This window comes from Protopterus annectens, chromosome 16.part0 (assembly GCF_019279795.1).
Source record: "Protopterus annectens isolate FY-2018-M chromosome 16.part0, PAN1.0, whole genome shotgun sequence".
NCBI lineage: Eukaryota > Metazoa > Chordata > Ceratodontiformes > Protopteridae > Protopterus > Protopterus annectens.
Genome location: NC_056750.1, coordinates 253,118,645 through 253,135,655, shown reverse-complemented (window position 1 = coordinate 253,135,655; position 17,011 = coordinate 253,118,645). Strand labels below are relative to the sequence as shown.

The 17,011-nt window shown below is 44.2% G+C and overlaps 1 protein-coding gene across 3 annotated transcripts in view; it reads right to left on the bottom strand.

The window, feature by feature from the left end:
- TINF2 (TERF1 interacting nuclear factor 2) overlaps positions 1-17,011 on the bottom strand; it is a 767,662-nt gene that overhangs the window by 339,649 nt on the left and 411,002 nt on the right. For 2 of the 3 annotated variants that reach the window (XM_044058404.1, XM_044058402.1), the window contains one exon: positions 8,905-8,943. The exons of the other annotated variant lie outside the window; for it this stretch is intronic. In XM_044058404.1, the coding sequence (XP_043914339.1) occupies positions 8,905-8,943 (39 nt within the window). The remainder of the gene's footprint in view (positions 1-8,904; positions 8,944-17,011) is intronic. 3 annotated transcript variants of the gene reach the window in all.

The following is a 17,011-nucleotide window of genomic DNA, read 5'->3' as shown; positions in this document are numbered from 1 at the left end:
CTACTCCCTGCTTTGGAAGTGGGAGCCTCCCACTTCTTTAAGACTGTGTATAGCCTGAGGCAGTAACCTAGGTGGTCTGCTGTTCCTGGGTTTAGACTGAGAAGGTCTAAAAAGGCTGGAAAGGACCAATTCTTTGAAGGCCAATGCCTATCAAATCTGGGAGGCTGTACTTGCAGGAAATCTTTAACAGTTTGCATAGATTTAGCTTTTTCTTCCATCTTTTTTGAGGACTTCTGCTTTGTTGCCAAACAGGCGGTCTTGGTTTAAGGGAGCATCCAGTAATTTAGCTTTAACATGATCTGACAAGTTTTGCTCCTTAAGCCAAGCATGCCTTCCAAGTACAGACCCTGCAAGATGCTTCTAAAGAGTTAAAACCACATTGCAAAGTATGTTTACCAACTTGTTCAGCAGAATGCATTAAATCCTGTAATTCATGGTGTTCAGCACAGTCAGGAATCATTTTCTGTTTAAGTAGTCCAATAATAAGCTGCTGGTACTTTAACATATGAAACTGGCAATTTAAAAGCTGTAATGGCCAAAGTAGCAGACGTATATACCCTCTTACACCATCTGTCCAAGGCTCTAGAATCAATATCAGAAGGGGTAGGGTTTTTGGCAGCAGTAGCCTTAATGCCCTTTGGTTCTTGGGAAATGGTCTCTGGATCCGCAGTAGGATTCTTGAAGAGGAACTCGAGTCAGGTACTCTAATACCGGTCAGATTTGGGAAAGGCTAGATTCCAAGAAAGCATCATCCACAAAGTCCAGAACAGGCAGGATAGCTAAAGGCCTATGTTGAGGGAGGAGTAAGAATTCCCTAAGCCTCTTTTTGTAGTCAGGGTAATCCTGGCTTTCCTAGCAGAAATGAGTGTGCAAGGTTTCACCAAAAGAAAAATCTTCTGGAGTGGAAGCAGAGGGAATGGAATCCTCTGCATCAGAATCCTCATAGGTAGATATGGGCAAATCCTGATAATCAGAAGAAACAAATATCAGATTCCTGATCAGAAGGAAAATCAGTTCTAGGTCTCAGAGGGGGAAGAGGTTGGCTTCCCCTAATTAAGGTAATAAGGTCTTCAGCCATTCTAAGCATTTGTTTTTTAAGCATACGAGTCTGAGCATGCGGTTTGGGTGTCGGTTTTCTAGGCGTGGGTGGAGTTTTAGGCCTGGATGAAGAAGATGGCATTGGTTTAAAATGCTAGTCTGTAGGCCTGAATGCACTCAGAAGCCAGTGCTTGCACAGCGGCTCCGGACCCATCCAAGGTAGAGACATCCACAGGTTCCATAGCTGAAGAATCTCATTGCATACCGGACTCCAAATGGGTCTCAGGGGCTGCAAAAGCACCTCACTGAGTACCGGCGGACTGGCGACTAGCTTAACGGAAGCGTAGTTGGCAGATTTGGACCTATGCGGCCTGTGTCTGTTTTTATCCTTATGTTTTTTCGTAATATCGGTAGTCGGATGGCGTACCGAAGCCATTTCTGGATAGTTATACAGAGTACCAAAATAATTTACTGCAAATATAGACAGACGACGAATAGTTTGGGGGTTGAACAAGGCACAAAACAGACAGCGAGGGACGTTGTGGTTTGGGCCTAAGCAAGGAATGCAGTACGGATGAAAATCTGAGATATTTGGCTTTCCACAGGTAATACAATTGTTAACTTTTACTGACAACTGTTAAGAGCAAGCAAAGGGATCCCTAATGGGGTACTTCGCTTTTTTGAAGACTATGATTCTGAAACTCGAAAACAAAAACTCAGGAGTCGGCCGATCGGCACTTGTGAACTGCTTCTGCTTCGGGCACTGCACAGCAAGAAAGACTGATGTAATGGCATCGGCTGCATGTTTTATACTCCTGACGACCCAAAGTCACGGAAGAAGAGACAGCATCCGACGCACGAGTCCAAGACTCTGGTATTCAGGCCAGCTGAGGGCTACCTGCAGGCAGATAACCCAAATGTGATGACTGCAACAATGAAACACTAAGAACATGTTACAGTTACAATAATACATTAAACAGTCATAAAAACAGAAACAAAGTAATATGTGAAACAGAATAAAAACAAAAAAAGTACATACATCTGCAGCACTCATGCATGCTAACTTACACTCAACATTTACCTATTGGGCAAAACTGAAAAAAATAAGGGGATCAACAGAATATAAAGGTGACACCATTTTCTAAAGAATGCTAGCCATATTTAAGAATGCAGAAAGCATACTTAATGAGTACAGTTAAATTCCAGTAGAGCTTGAGTGAGTTTGGGAATAGTTGATATTGCACAGAATTCACAAAATATTTTTATTGTGAACAATTTGAAAGGGGAATGTTTCAATTATTCCATTGGGTTCACAGAGTCAGTTATGTGCCACACCATGCAAAAAAAAAAAAAAAAAACACGTGAGCCGGTTTAAAGGTTCATGTTAATTAAGACTAACCCCTCATGATGTATTCTGTGACATTTCCAGGAGTGATGCACACAATACCTTTGTAGGAATATGTAAACAGTTAAAGTTATAACACTGGATCTGAAAGGGCAGGACCCTACAATGTAAACACTTTACTTCGGTGAATGTGTTTTGTAAATTTGCTTAATGTATATATTGTTTCTTCCTCTCCAAGTTGACAATTTTGTTTTCACTTATCATTCAGGTGGGCTTGGCCTGAAAACGGTCACCGTTGATCAGTATACTACCTTGGTAAATATATAAAAAGTACAGTTTTGTACCTACCATAAATGTAGATGTTCGAGTGTTGACACTTCTGAAGTCATCACACTTGGGTTATCCTGCCGTCAGGCGGTCCCGCAGTCAGCCAGGGTTCCAAAGTCCTTGTGATCCTGAAGCATAGGATACAAAGAGCTGGTCAGATTTTCTGAAAGCCTTAGTTTTATCCAAGTAGTAAAGTAATTGCCTGTGAATGTCCAAAGAGTGCAGGAGTCGTTCTCCTTTGTTCTGGGGGTTTGGAAAAAAAGGTGGGTAAATGAATGGTTTGGTTTAGGGCCACACTGGATACCACCTTCGGCATAAAGGAAAAGTTAGTCCGTAGAGCAACTCTGTCTTGATGAAAAATGAGGAAAGTCTCCACTGCCATTAGGGCTTGTAGTTCCGAGACTCTTCTAGCTGAGGTTATTGCTGGTAGCAGGGCAGTTTTCTATGAAAGAAACTTTAAATCAGTTGAAGTAGCTAGTTCAAAGGGCGGTAAGTGTAAGCTTTTCCAGAACAAAGTTGAGATCCCAAGTTGGTGTTGGTGCTCTCCTGGGCGGTCTTATGTTCTTAGCCCCTCTGAGGTACTGTCTTAGGAGTGGATGTGAAAATAAAGGAGAATCCGTGCTGTAGTGAACTGAAATCACTGAGGCGTGGATCTTAATAGATGAAAAAGAAAATCCTTCGTGCAACATCTCAGTTAAATGTTGTAGAATCTGAAGAATGTTTGGAGCAAGTGGATTTTGTCCTTTAGCCTGGCTCCAGGCGCAAAATCTTTTCCATTTGTCTGAATAGGTTTTCCTGGTGCTGGGCCTCCTGGCCTACAGAAGCTTTAGAGAGAGGTGTTTGCTGGTTGTTTAGGTAATTTGCCATGCAGCCAGATTTAAAGTCTTGAGCTGGCTGTGTAGAATCGGATTGTTTTGCTGAGTGAGCAGGTGAGGAATTTGTGGTAAAATCCATGGTGGGCCATGGGCCATGTTCCTTAGTATTGGATACCAGTGCTGGCGTGGCCAGTCTGGAGCAATGAGTATCATTTGTGGTCTCTCTAATCTGACTTTCAGCAGCACCTTTGCTAGTAGAGGCAGTGGAGGAAAAGCATACACTGTTAATGTTTTCCAACTGAATGAGTGGGCCTCCACTTTCCAACCTAGTGGGTGGAATGTCCTTGTGCAAAATTTTCAAAGTTGGTAGTTTTGGGGGTTGGCAAACAGATCTATGTCTGGGCGTCCCCATTTTTGAGTTATCATTGCAAATAATTGTGGATCCAGTTTCCACTCATGGGGATCCATGATGTTTCTGCTTAGGTCGTCTGCCAATGTGTTTTTCTTTCCTGGCAGGAATTGTGCTTGTAGTTGAACTTGGTAAGTCAGTGCTATGTTCCACAAGGTCATTGCTTGCCTGCATAGGGGGTAGGAGTGTGTGCCCCCTTGCTTGTTTATGTACCACATTACTGTGGTGTTGTCCGTCTTTATTAGGAGTTGTCCTGGATGTAAGAGGTCCTTGAAAGCTGTTAGGGCATTCTGTACAGCTAGCATTTCTTTGTGATTGATATGCAGATGCCTTTGATCTGTATTCCATTTGCCCTGAATGCACTGTCCTGCCATGTGTGCTCCCCAGGCATAGTCCGATGCATCGGTTATAGTTTGCCTGGCTGCGGGCAAGGTAAAAAGCTGACCCTTGTTGAGGTGACATGCCTATGCCCACCATAGAAACTCCTGTTGAAGGCAGAGAATGAGTGGTATCACTGTTTCCAAGCTGTGGCTGTGCTGTGTCCATACGCTCTTCAGGTACCATTGTAATTTCCTCGTATGCAGTTTTGCAAATGGTATTAGGAGTATGCAAGATGCCATGAATCCCAAGGCCTGCAGAATTTTTCTTCCAGGGAGTTGGGTCTTTGTTGCCATCATTTTGACGTATTGAGTCAGTTGTTGTTGCTTGTCTGGCGTGAGGTCAGCCATCTGGGCCGTTGTATTCAAGCTGGCACCCATGAATGTAATGTTCTGTGAGGGCACTAGTTTTGATTTCTTTTCGTTTACTGTGTACCCTAGGCAACTTAAAAGGTGTTTGACAAACGCCAGATGCTTTAAAAGAATGTCCTTGCTTTCTGCTTGAATAAGGCAGTTGTCCAGGTATGGGTATATCTGAATTCCTCTTTGTCTGCAGTATGCAATTACAGGTGCCAGGCATTTTGTCAAGACCCTGGGCTCAGTAGATAAGCCAAAGGGCAGTGCAGAGAATTGATGAGTCGAACCTGCAATGAAACAGAGGTATCTTCTGCAATTTTGGCTGATGGGGACATGCAGGTATGCCTCCTTGAGATCCGTTACTAGCCAAGCCTTCTTGCCCAGCATGGGAAGAAGCTGCTGTAGTGTTAGCATCTTGAATTTGGGTACTTTGAGATAGGCGTTTAGAATTAAAAAGTCCAGAACGGCTCTCCAGGATTTGTCCTTTCTGGGGACTAGAAAGAGTCTTGAGTAAAATCCTTGTCCTTGCTCCTGTGTAGGTACCTGTTGAATGGCTCTCATGTTCATGAGAGCTGTAATTTGTTTTTGTGCCTCCGCCCATTGATTTGGTGGCAGGTTTGGCATTCCTTTTATCCTTGGCAAGGTGTGAAAGTGGAATTTGTATCCTTGTGAAACAATGTTTAGGACCAATTTGTCTTTTGTGATGATGTACCAAGTTGTCTGCAAAAAGAGCTAATTTTCCTCCCAAGGGAGCTGCCAAGAGAGATTTGCTTCGCAGTTTGAGGATTAAGTCATTGTGTTTGTCTTCTGTTAGTTTGGGGCCTGTCTTACCCTCCTTTCTGGGTAGCGGCACCCCATTGGTGAGGTTTGTAAGGGCCTTGTGACTGACCTCTGCCCCTTAGGCGTCTGTATTTGCCCCTCTGTGGTCTGTCAGATGCTGGAAAGGACCAGTTTTGTGTTGGCCAATTTCTGCCGAAGCGAGGGGGTTGAACCTGTAAAACGTCCTTGACCGTCTGCATAGATTTTGCCTTATCCTCCATTTTCTTTAAAACCTCTTCTGCTTTTACACCAAATAAAACATCCTGTTGTAAAGGTGCATCCGATAACTTTGCTTTAACATTATCAGGTAGGGTTTTGTTCTTTTAACCAAGCATGCCTACGTAAGACAGACCCAGTCACTGCTGCTCTACAGGAAGCTTCCAATGAATCAAATCCACATTGTAAAGTATGTTTGCCCACCTGTTCAGCTGCATGTAACAGATCCTGCATTTCCTTAATCAGGCTGCTCTGAATGCATGCTCATTTTTTGTTTTAATTCTGACATTAGGAATTGCTGATATTTCAGCATGTGAAACTGGCAATTCAAGGCTCTCATAGCTAGAGTAGCTGAAATGTATACCTTCTTTCCCCATCTATCTGGTGCTCTGGAATCCCTTTCAGAGGGTACAGGATTTTTAGCAATAGAGGCCTTAACCCCTCTGGGACCCTGGGAAATTGTTTCTGGGTCAGCAACAGGGCTTTTATACAGGAATTTGTGTGAGTCAGGGACTCTGCAGTATCTGTCTGGTTTGGCTGGAGCAGGAGGTAGAGAGTCTGGGTTAAGACTAGATTCTAAGTAAACATCATCCACAATGTCTAAAACTGGAGGGATAGCAAGTGGTCTGTGCTGGTGGAGTAAAAGGAACTCTGAGCCTTTTCTTAGAATCAGAGAAATCCTGGCCTTCCCAGTGAAAATGATCCCTCATGGTATGTAAAGTTTCCCCAAAGGAGTAGTCTTCTGGAGGAGATGGTGAGGGAATAGACTCTTCAGCATCAGAATCTTCATAAGGGGAAAAAAGAGTATTCCTGTTCCTCTGAGGTATCTGAGGAAATGGAAACCTGGTCAGAGGAAGCATAATCCTCCTCTTGTCTTGGCCTTTTATCAGGAGGGGGATGGGAACCCCTGATTAGGGTAATTAAATCTTCAGCCTGTTTTAGGCACCGCACAGCAAGAAAGACTGAAGAAAATGGAGTCTGATGCCTCATATACCCCCTGGTGCACCGACGTCAGGGAAGAAGCGACAGCAACCAACGCCAGACCAAGACTTTGGAACTCTGGCTGACTGCGGGACCGCCTGACGGCAGGATAACCCAAGTGTGATGACTGCAGCAGTGTAACACGATGAACATCAAGGCAAAGATACAAGCACTAGTACCACTTTGCAGATCAAAATTTTTCCAGACTGCCAAACACCTTTCTCATACCTCCATAATACATTGCTGTCATAGCCTCGAATTCTGAGCTATAATGCTCAGACAATGAAAATCTAGCAAAAAGACAGCTTAAAGGTCAATAACATCCAAAGCAAGTGAATATGGTGGGATATTTTGGGGAGCACTCTTGCTCTTCCAGACAGTAAACCTCTCGCGGCCAGAAACCAAGCTTCTATGTCTTGCACATATGGAGGGAAAGAACATGTGCCCGCCTTTCTTGTTTATGTACTTCCTAAGTAAGCTCCCAGCATAAGCCCGAGTCTGCAGCTACTGTATGAATGCTTCCAATGTGAATGGGATTCCTTGTTTAGGTTTACTTGCTGTACTCACCATGGCAGCGCTTTTTTGTCAGGGGGGGTTTAGATTCACTTGTGCTCACTACGGCAGCTATTTTTGATTGGCGGGTTAGGTTCATTTGCTGTGCTCATCATGACAGCACTTTTTTTGATGAGGGGGGTTAGGTTCACTTGCTGCAATTTAGCTTCACTTGCTGTGCTCACAATGGCAGCTCTTGTTTGACAGGGGGGGGGGTTAGAACCACTTGCTGTGCTCTTTTTTGAAAGGGGCTAGGAGGAGGACTCAGCATTCTAGAGGACAGAAGTGCTGACACTATTGTTTTTTCTTGGGAACTGTTGGGGCTTCCTCATGTTTAGCCTTGGGTATGGGCATCACCATGATAAAAGAAAGCCATGTACCCGAGCAGCCTCAAATATTTCCTTGTTAACATGTAGTGGGAGCTGTGCTATCGAGCTGAAGCATAGTCTCAAAAAGGTCACTTTCTTGTGAAGCAAAATGGTTTTCTGCTTCAGTGTCCAGCCATGCTCTCAAGAACAAGGTATTCTACCTGGGCAAGAGTTGGGATTTTGGAAGACTTGAATCCCCAGAGTTATGAACTACAAAGGGAAAAATCCAGAGCTACAAGTCTTCTCCAGACCTGTTGCCTGTATTAGGCAACTGTCTGGGTGCAGATATATGAATCACTTTGGTTCTGCAAGAGATAACTGCTGGAGCATTTTGCAAATACCTTGGGTGTAGTATACAAATCAAAGGGCCAGGAGGTGAAGTGGAAGTAGGAGGCCCTTGCTTTGAACCAGAGGTACGGCCTGTTCACTTGGTTATAGCTACATGGATGTAGGCATCCATCAAATCCAATGTTATCATGAAGGCTAGGAGAAGGACAATTTGCCAGGATAGCAGTTTGAGCTTACTATTTAGCTTTGACAAATCTAAGACTGTCTTTCAAGGACCATGTTCTTGGAAACAAATAGTCTTAAGTGACTCTTTTTACCCTCTCCCGACTGTGGTAGTCTCTCTGTAGCATTTTGCCACAGATCTTGCAATAATGATGGCATCAATTGCTGGGCAATGGAGGAATTCCAGAGAATGCACAGCTGTGTTAGGGACATACAGGAACAATGTATGTTCCAATTTATCCACTTTAACCTGCAGAAGCCCAGAACTCTTCATTATTCTCCTTCAAGACTAGCACAATCTCCCCTCTGACAACAGGACGTTGGCAACATACAAGGAAATTCACCAATGTCATCTTCTTTCATCACCTGGCCAAAGGAATCCAACACATGGGTGTCACAGCACAACCAAAGATGTACTGGCCACAACCAGAGGAATGTAAAAATGGCTTCTCCAGGCTACTTCTTACCTATGGCAGTGGGGTGGGGATGTGTCAGATCTGTTGGACAGACAAACAAGGAAGGTGTTAAAGTATATAACCCAACTCATCTCTACCTGCAGAAAGGGGATGATGGGAAGGGATTGGCACATCAGCACTGAATACAATTATCAATCATATCAAATTCCTAACAACTGCATCATGCTCTTAACATGTTCAATCCTGGTGGCACCTCCAGGTGTTCATCATCCTAGTGACATCTTTGGGTCTCTTACACTGCCAGTTCATATTTAAACGAAATACAGAACCATGCTACATACAAGCTATTGGAAAAGGTAATATTAAAAGCTCACCCAAATGGCAACACAGCTGCATTGATACTTGAACTCTGTCTAGTGATGCAACAAAAAAAAAGATATTAAATGCTGTTCATATTAAATTTAATATTGTCAACATTTTCAAATCTGTAATTATAACAACTAAATGACACACACATGCTAAGACATTGCAAGTGGTTTACAAAATGTAACTGCTCTTTTTGATAACTTATAAAACCTAGTTTAAAACCTGGGATCTAATGAATGTGATCATTGTAAAATTCAGATTGTGCTTAAAAAGTACAGTTGTGTACACTTACCATAAATGCAGATGTAATGGTGCATTCACTGTTGCAGTCATCACATTTAGGTTATCCCTGCCAGGGTAGGCCTTCACCGGCCTGAATACCAGAGACTTAGTATTTCTGCACCGGTTGCCATCACTTGAGGACAGACGTCAGGTAGTCAGTGGTATAAAGGAAGGCATCCAACACCATTACATCAGTTTTTCTTGCCCTAACCTGTCAGGAACCCCCAAAGTAGGAGGCCAGGCTCTGGTGGTAGAACCCCACCAGTGGAAAATACCAATATGTCCCTTGTAAGGAAAGGAGAACAAGGAAAACAAGGAAGAAAAAGAGAAAGTGGGATGGAGGGAGGGAAACCAGGATTGCAACAGTGAATACACTGAGCATCTAAATTTATGGTAAGTGTACACAACTGTACGTTTTTCATGTTTCACTGTTGCAGTCATCACATTTGGGTAGATTTCCAAAGCAGAGAAAATGGGCGGAGGCTGACCAGGAAACTAGGGGCTGGCTTGCATGCCCTGCAAGACTGCAGAGGCAAACCCTGCCCTGGATTTGGAGGCGAGTGGCAGGTGGTAATGCTTGATAAAAGTATGAACAGATGTCCAGGTGGCAGCCTCCAGTATGTCCCTGGTGGGGACTCCTCTGAGGAAAGCTGCAGAGGTGGAGGCTGCTCCAGTGGAGTGTGTCCTGACCCCCTTGGCAGGAGGCTTGCCATGCTGCTTGTATCAGAAATGGATGAAGTGTGCTATCCATTTGGAAATGGTTTTCTTGGAGATGGCTTTGCCTTCTGCCCCTGAAGCAAAGATAACCAGCAACTTGATCAGACTTTTTGAAGGGTTTAGTCCTGTCCAGATCATATATGCACTGTCTGTGCACATCTAGAGAGTGCAGAATCCTTTCCCCCTTGTTTTGGGGGTTAGGAAAGAAGGTGGGTAAATGGATGGATTGGTTGAGAGCCACACTGGACACCACCTTGGGCATGAAGTACAGATTTGTTCTGAGGGATACCCTGTCTGCATGGAAGATGATGAAGGGTTCCACAGCCATGAGTGCTTGCAGCTCAGACTCTTCTGGCTGAAGTGAAGGCCAGGAGGAAGGCTGTCTTCCAGGAGTGAAAGTTTAGGTCTGCAGAAGAAGCTGCTTCGAAAGTTAAGGTCCCAACCTCGTGTTGGTACCCTTCTGGGGGGGGTCTCAAGTTGCTATACCCTCTGAGGAACTGTTTAATCAGAGGGTGTGGAAAAAAAAAAAAAAAAAAAAAAAAAAAGAGGCTGCTGAGTGGAAAAATTAGCAGAAATAGCAGAGGCATCAATTATTAGAGAGAAAAAGACCACTGTGTAGTAGGTCAGCTAAGTAATCCAGGATGAGAGGGATGAAGGGCTGTGACGTATTGGCCCCCTTAGCCTGGATCCAGGTGTAGAACCTTTTCCATTTATCTGCATAAGACTTTCTGGTGCTAGGGTGTCTGTACTCTCAGACAACATCCATAATCTGTTTACTGAGGATGGCAGATTGGTCATGGGTTGGGGTATAAGCCAAGCTGCCAAACTGAGTGTCTGCAATTGGGGGTGCATGAATTCCCCATCCCTCTGAGTTAGGAGGTTTGGAATCTAAGGAAGATTCCATGGAGGCAGTGGAGACAGGCTGTGCAGCAACGGGTACCAGTGCTGTCTGGGCCGGTCTGGAGCTATGAGAATGGCCCTTGGTTTTTCCTCACTTATTTTGAGCAGTACCCTGGGAATGAGAGGTAGGGGATGAAAGGCATAGACAGAGAGATTTACCCAGTGGAAGGACAGGGCATCCACTTTTCAAGCCATGCAGATGCTTCCCTGGTGCAGAATTTGCTGAGCTGATGGTTGGTGTGGGAGGCAAAGAGGTCGACCTCTGGGGTTCTCCATTTCTGAGAAATCAGGAAGAAGGTGTTTCTGTTGAGCTGCCACTCATGGGGGTCCCAGAGCTTTCTGCTTATGGTCTGCCAGAGAGTTGAGCGAGCCTGGCAGGTATTGTGCTAACAGGTGTATTTGCATGGAAGAGGCTGTGAATCAAAGGGTCATTGCCAGCCTGCACAGTGGGTAGGCGCGAGTCCTTCCCTGTTTGTTAATGTACATCACAGTGGTGTTGTTGGTTTTGATCAGGAGAACCCCTGGAGAGAGAAGGGATTTGAAAGCCATCAAGGACTGCTGCACAGCCATCATCTCTCTTTGACTGATGTGCAGGGGGAGTTGCTGGAGGTTCCATTAAAGTACAGTTTTGTACCTACCATAAATGTAGATGTTCGAGCATCTTCACTGCTGCAGTCTTTACACTTGGGTTATCCTGCAGTCAGGCGGGCCCACAGTTGGCCTGAGTTCCAAAGTCTTGGTCCGGCGTCGGTTGCTGTTGCCTCTTCCCTGACTTCAGTGTGCCAGGGGTATACAAGCAGCAGCACATGCCATTTTCTTCAGTTTTTCTTGCCCCAGATGTTAGGTGCCCCCAAAAATGGTAGGTAATACATATTGCTAATGAAATATACAAAAAGAGGTAAAAATAAAACCTTCAGTAACCAGCAAATACACCACATAGGTAGTATAGGTTAGTCCAGATAAGAAAGAGGGGCTGGCGGGTGGGTAACATGGACTGCAGCAGTGAAGACACCAACATCTACATTTATGGTAGGTACAAAACTGTACTATGTTCATCGTGTTTCACTGCTGCAGTCATTACATTTCGGTAGAATCCAAAAGCAGAGTTTGGGTGGCTGGCTCTAAATAGGATTTGGTGTGGCTATGAGGCCCTGCAGTACTACACTGGCAAAGCCAGCTCTGGATCTAGAATACAGAGGCAAATGGTAATGCTTGGTAAAGGTGTGCACTGAACTCCAAGTTGCAGCTTCCAAGATATCTTTGGTAGGTGGTACTCTAAGGTAGGCAGTAGAAGTGGCAGTTGCCCTGGTGGAATGTGGTCTAATATTACTAGGTACAGGTTTCCCATGTTGTGTAGCAGAACCGGATACAGTGTCCTATCCACTTTGAAATGGTCTGCTTTGAAATAGCCTTTTCCTGTGATCCTGCAACATATGATACAAACAACTGTTCAGATTTTCGGAAAGCTTTTGTTTTGTCCGAATAGAAGCGCAATTGCCTGTGTTTGTCCAATTAATGTAGAAGTCTCTCCCCTTTATTCTGGGGATTTGGATAAAATGTTGGCAAGTGAATAGTTTGGTTAAGAGCCACACTGGAAACCACCTTAGGCAAAGAAACCCTGTCTTGGTGGAAAATGATGAAAGGCTCCACTGCCATTAGTGCCTGCAGTTCTGAGACTCTTCATGCTGAGGTTATTGCCAGAAGCAGAGCAGTTTTCCATGATATATATTTTAACTCTGCTAAATTGGCTGGTTCAAACGGAGGCAAAGTGAGCTTTTCCAAAACAAAATTGAGGTCCCAAGTTGGTGTTGGTGCTCTCCAGGGCAGTCTTATGTTTTTAGCCCCTCTGAGGTACTGCTTTAGCATGGATGAGAGAAAATAGGAAGATTTGTGTTGTAATGAGCAGAGATGGCAGAAGCGTGAATCTTAATGGATGAGAAGGATAGTCCTTTGTCCAGCATCTCAGTCAAGTACTGTAGTATCTGAGGAATGTTTGGGACCAGAGGATCAAGGTTTTGAGACTGGTTCCAGGCACAGAATCTCTTCCACTTGTCTGAATAAGATTTCCTGGTGCTAGGCCTCCTGGCCTCCAAAATGACATCCATAACAGCTTTAGAGAGAGAAGTAGTCTGTTTGGCTAATGAATCTGCCATGCAGCCAGGTTTAAGGTTTTGAGCCGACTGTGCAGAATCTGATTGTTTTGCTGAGACAGAAGGTGTGGAATTTGAGGCAAAATCCAAGGTGGGCCTTGAGCCAAGTTCTTTAAGATTGGGTACCAATGCTGGCGTGGCCAGTCTGGAGCAATCAGAATCATGTGTGGTTTTTCTTGTCTGGCTTTAAGGAGTATCCTTGTAAGGAGAGGAAGAGGTGGGAAGACAAACATGTAGGCTTTTCCAGCTGAACGAAAGAGCATCCACTTTTCATGCTTGTGTGTGACAAGTCCTTGTGCAGAATTTTTGTAGTTGGTAATTCAGTGGTGAGGCAAAAAGATCTATACCCAGGCACCCCCATTTTTGCATTATCATGCTGAAGATTTGTGCATTTAATTTCCACTCGTGAGGATCCATGATGTTTCCGCTTAAGTCGTCTGCCAGTGTTTTTCTTTCCTGGCAGGAATTGTGCTTGCAGATTAACTTGATAGGTTAGAGCTGTGTTCCACAATGTCATGGCTTGTCTGCATAGGGGGTAAGAATGAATGCCCCCTTGCTTATTTATGTACCACATTACTGTGGTGTCTGTTTTTAATAATAGTTGCCCTGGATGCAGAAGGTCCTTGGAAATCTGTTAGGGCATTTTGTACAGCCAACATCTCTGATTGATGTGAAGATGCATTTGGTCTGCGGTCCACTTGCCCTGAATACATTTTCCTGCCATGTGTGCTCCCCAGGCGTAATCCAAGGCGTCTGTTGTTAAAGTCTGCCTGGCTGTGGGAAGAGTGAAAGGCTGACCCTTGTTGAGGTGACATGCCTGTGCCAACCATCGAAACTCGTGTTGTAGGCAGGGAATTAATGGTATTAGTCTCCAAGCTGTGAGAACGTTGAGACCAAACACTTTTTAGGTACCATTGTAATTTCCTCATATGCAGTCTTGCTTATGGAATTAGTAGAATGCAGGATGCCATGAATCCCAAGGCCTGCAGAATTTTTCTTGCAGGGAGTTGGGACTTTGTTGCCATCAATTGAAAATACTGAGTCAGTTGTCCTTGTTTGTCTGCCCGTGAGATAAGCCATCTGGGCCTTTATATTTAAGCTGGCACCCAGGAATATTATCTCTTGTGGGGGCACTAGTTTTGATTTCTTTTCGTTTACTGTGTACCCTAGGCAACTTAATCTTTTTACAAACGCCAGATGCTGTAGAAGAATGTCCTTGCTCTCTGCTTGAATCAGGCAGTCGTCCAGATATGGATATATCTGAATTCCTTTTTGTCTGCAAAATGCAATTACTGGTGCCAGGTAGTTGGTAAAGACCCTGGGCGCAGTAGACAAGCCAAAGGGCAGTGCAGAGAACTGGTAGTGCATTGAACCAGCTATGAAACTGATGTATCTTCTGCAATTTTGTCTGATAGGGACATGCAGGTATGCCTCTGAGGTCCAAAGTAACAAGCCAAGCTTTCTTGCCCAACATGGGAAGGCACTGTTGTGTCAGCATTTTGAATTTCAGAACATCCAGGTAAGTATTTAGAATGGAAAGGTCCAGAATGGGTTCTCCAGGCTTTGTCCTTTCTGGGTACCAGGAAGAGTAGAGTAAAATCCTGGTCCTTTTTCCTGCTGTGGTACTTTTTGAATAGCTCTCATTGTCCAGGAGAGCTGCAATTTGTTTTTGTGCCACTGCCCATTGATTTTGTGTCAGGTCTAGCATTCCTTTTCGCCTTGGAAAAGTGTGAAAGTGGAACCTGTAACCTTGAGACACAATATTCAGCACCCATTTGTCTTGGGTGATCGTTTGCCAGTTTTGAGAAAAAGTGCTAGTTTCCCCATAAGGGAGCTGCCAAAAGGGAAGAATTTGGCATTGGAAGGGGGAAGTCATTGGGACTGTTTCCTGTAAAGTTGTGACTTGTCCTCACCTCCATTTGGGTTTGAAGCACCCCACTGTCGTGGTCTGCAAGATCCTTGTGGCTGAGATCTGCCTCTTGGGCATCTGTATCTGCCTCTTTGTGGCCTGTCTGACACTGGAAAGGACCAATTCTTTGTAGGCCAATTTCTGCTAAATCGTGGTGGCTGCATCTATAAGAAATCCTTCACTGTTTGCATAGATTTTGCCTTATCCAACATTTTCTTTAATACCTCTTCTGCCTTAATACCAAATAAATTACCTTTCTGCAAAGGAGCATCCAATAATTTTGCCTTAACATGATCTGGTAAACTTTGTTGTTTTAACCAAGCATGCCTTCGAATCACAGATCCTGTAACTGCTGCTCTACAAGAAGCTTCTAATGAATCAAAACCACATTGCAAAGTATGCTTTCCCACTTGTTCAGCTGCATGCAATAAATCCTGCATTTTCTTATAGTCAGGTTGTTCTGCATTTGTACTCATTTTCTGTTTTAATTGAGACAGTAAGTATTGTTGATATTTAAGCATGTGAAACTGGCAATTTAGAGCCCTTACTGCTAAAGTTGCAGAGGTGTAAACTTTCTTTCCCCATCTGTGTAATGCTCTAGAGTCCCTATCCGAGGGAACTGGATTCTTAGCCTTGGAAGCCTTAACATCTTTGGGACCCTGGGAAATAGTTTCTGGGTCAGCAACAGGGTTTTTATAAAGAAATTTGATAGAGTCAGGGACTCTGTAGTACCTGTCTGGCTTGACTGGAGCTGGGGGTAAAGAATCAGGATTTAAACTAGATTCAGAGAACACATCATCCACAATGTCCAACACTGGCGGAATAGCAAGGGGCCTGTGCTGAGGCAGTAAAAGAAAGTCTCTGAGCCTTTTCTTGGATTCTGAGTAATCCTGGCCCTCCCAATGAAAATGCTCCCTCATGGTATGTAAAGTTTCCCCAAAAGAATAATCGTCAGGAGGAGAAACTGAAGGAACTGATTCTTCAGCATCAGAATCCTCATAGGGGGGTAAGGAATATCCCTGGTCTGAAGAGCAATCAGAATATATTGAAACCTGGTCAGAGGAATCAATCTAGATTATCAGGAGGGGGATGGGAACCCCTGATCAGAGTTATTAAGTCTTCGGCCATCTTGAGCATCTGTTTTTTAGGCATGGAGGCCTGTCCAGGTGAATGCTGTACTTGCTTCTTTGTCTTTAATGCAGTTTTAGTCTTGGCTGTAGTTGCAATGGTAAGTTGAGTAGGCTGAAAACACCCTCAGAAACCGATGCCTGCTCAGCGGCTCCGGACCCATCTGAAGGGTTAATCTCCGTTGGCCCAACACCTTGAGTATCCAGAGGCCTAGGCACCTCCACGTGGGAGTCTGTCGTGGCCTGTGGTTCTGAGGCAGCGGGCGTCAGGGGCTGCAAAAGCGCCTCACTGAAAACCGGCGAACCGGCGGCTGGCCTAGAAGAGGCTTCGTAGTCAGTTCTGGGCCTCTGATGCCTTTCCTTCTCTTTATCTTTGCGTTTTTTTTGTGCATTCCGGTCGTCGGTTATTCTGACGGCATTGTATAATTAAAAGAAATCTATGGAGGTGCACAAAGTACCAAAACGGACGCAAAGGTAGACTTAAAGACTTTATTCAATCCAAAAAAAATGCACCAACACATAGAGCCAAACATTAACGCTTTCATATAACCAGTATGCTTTTTCGTTTCAATATACTTCATCAGATGACCAGTGCATTGCCATTTTCCAAGTTTTTATAGGATACTGCTTGATAAGCAACCAATATCAAAAAAACATTTCATAATTCAAATACATATTTTATTTGGGTATATTTAGAAAAACTGATTTTTTTTTAACAATTATACAATGGAAGAAAAAGTACAGTTTTGTACCTACCATAAATGTAGATGTTCGAGGATCCACATTGCTGCAGTCCTAACTATTGGGTAGTCCGCTGTCCAGTCGGCCCGAATACCAAAGTATATGGCTGACGTCGGTCAGGCGCGCCAGGGTACTAATGCGCAGGCCCCACGTCATATCCTCAGTCTTTTCTTGCCCCAGATGTCAGAAGACCCTGAAAAGATAAGGCCAAAACCAAAAACTCAAACATACCTGCACCAAAATATGTACAATATATACAAAATTAGCAGAAGACAACCTCACCTACACA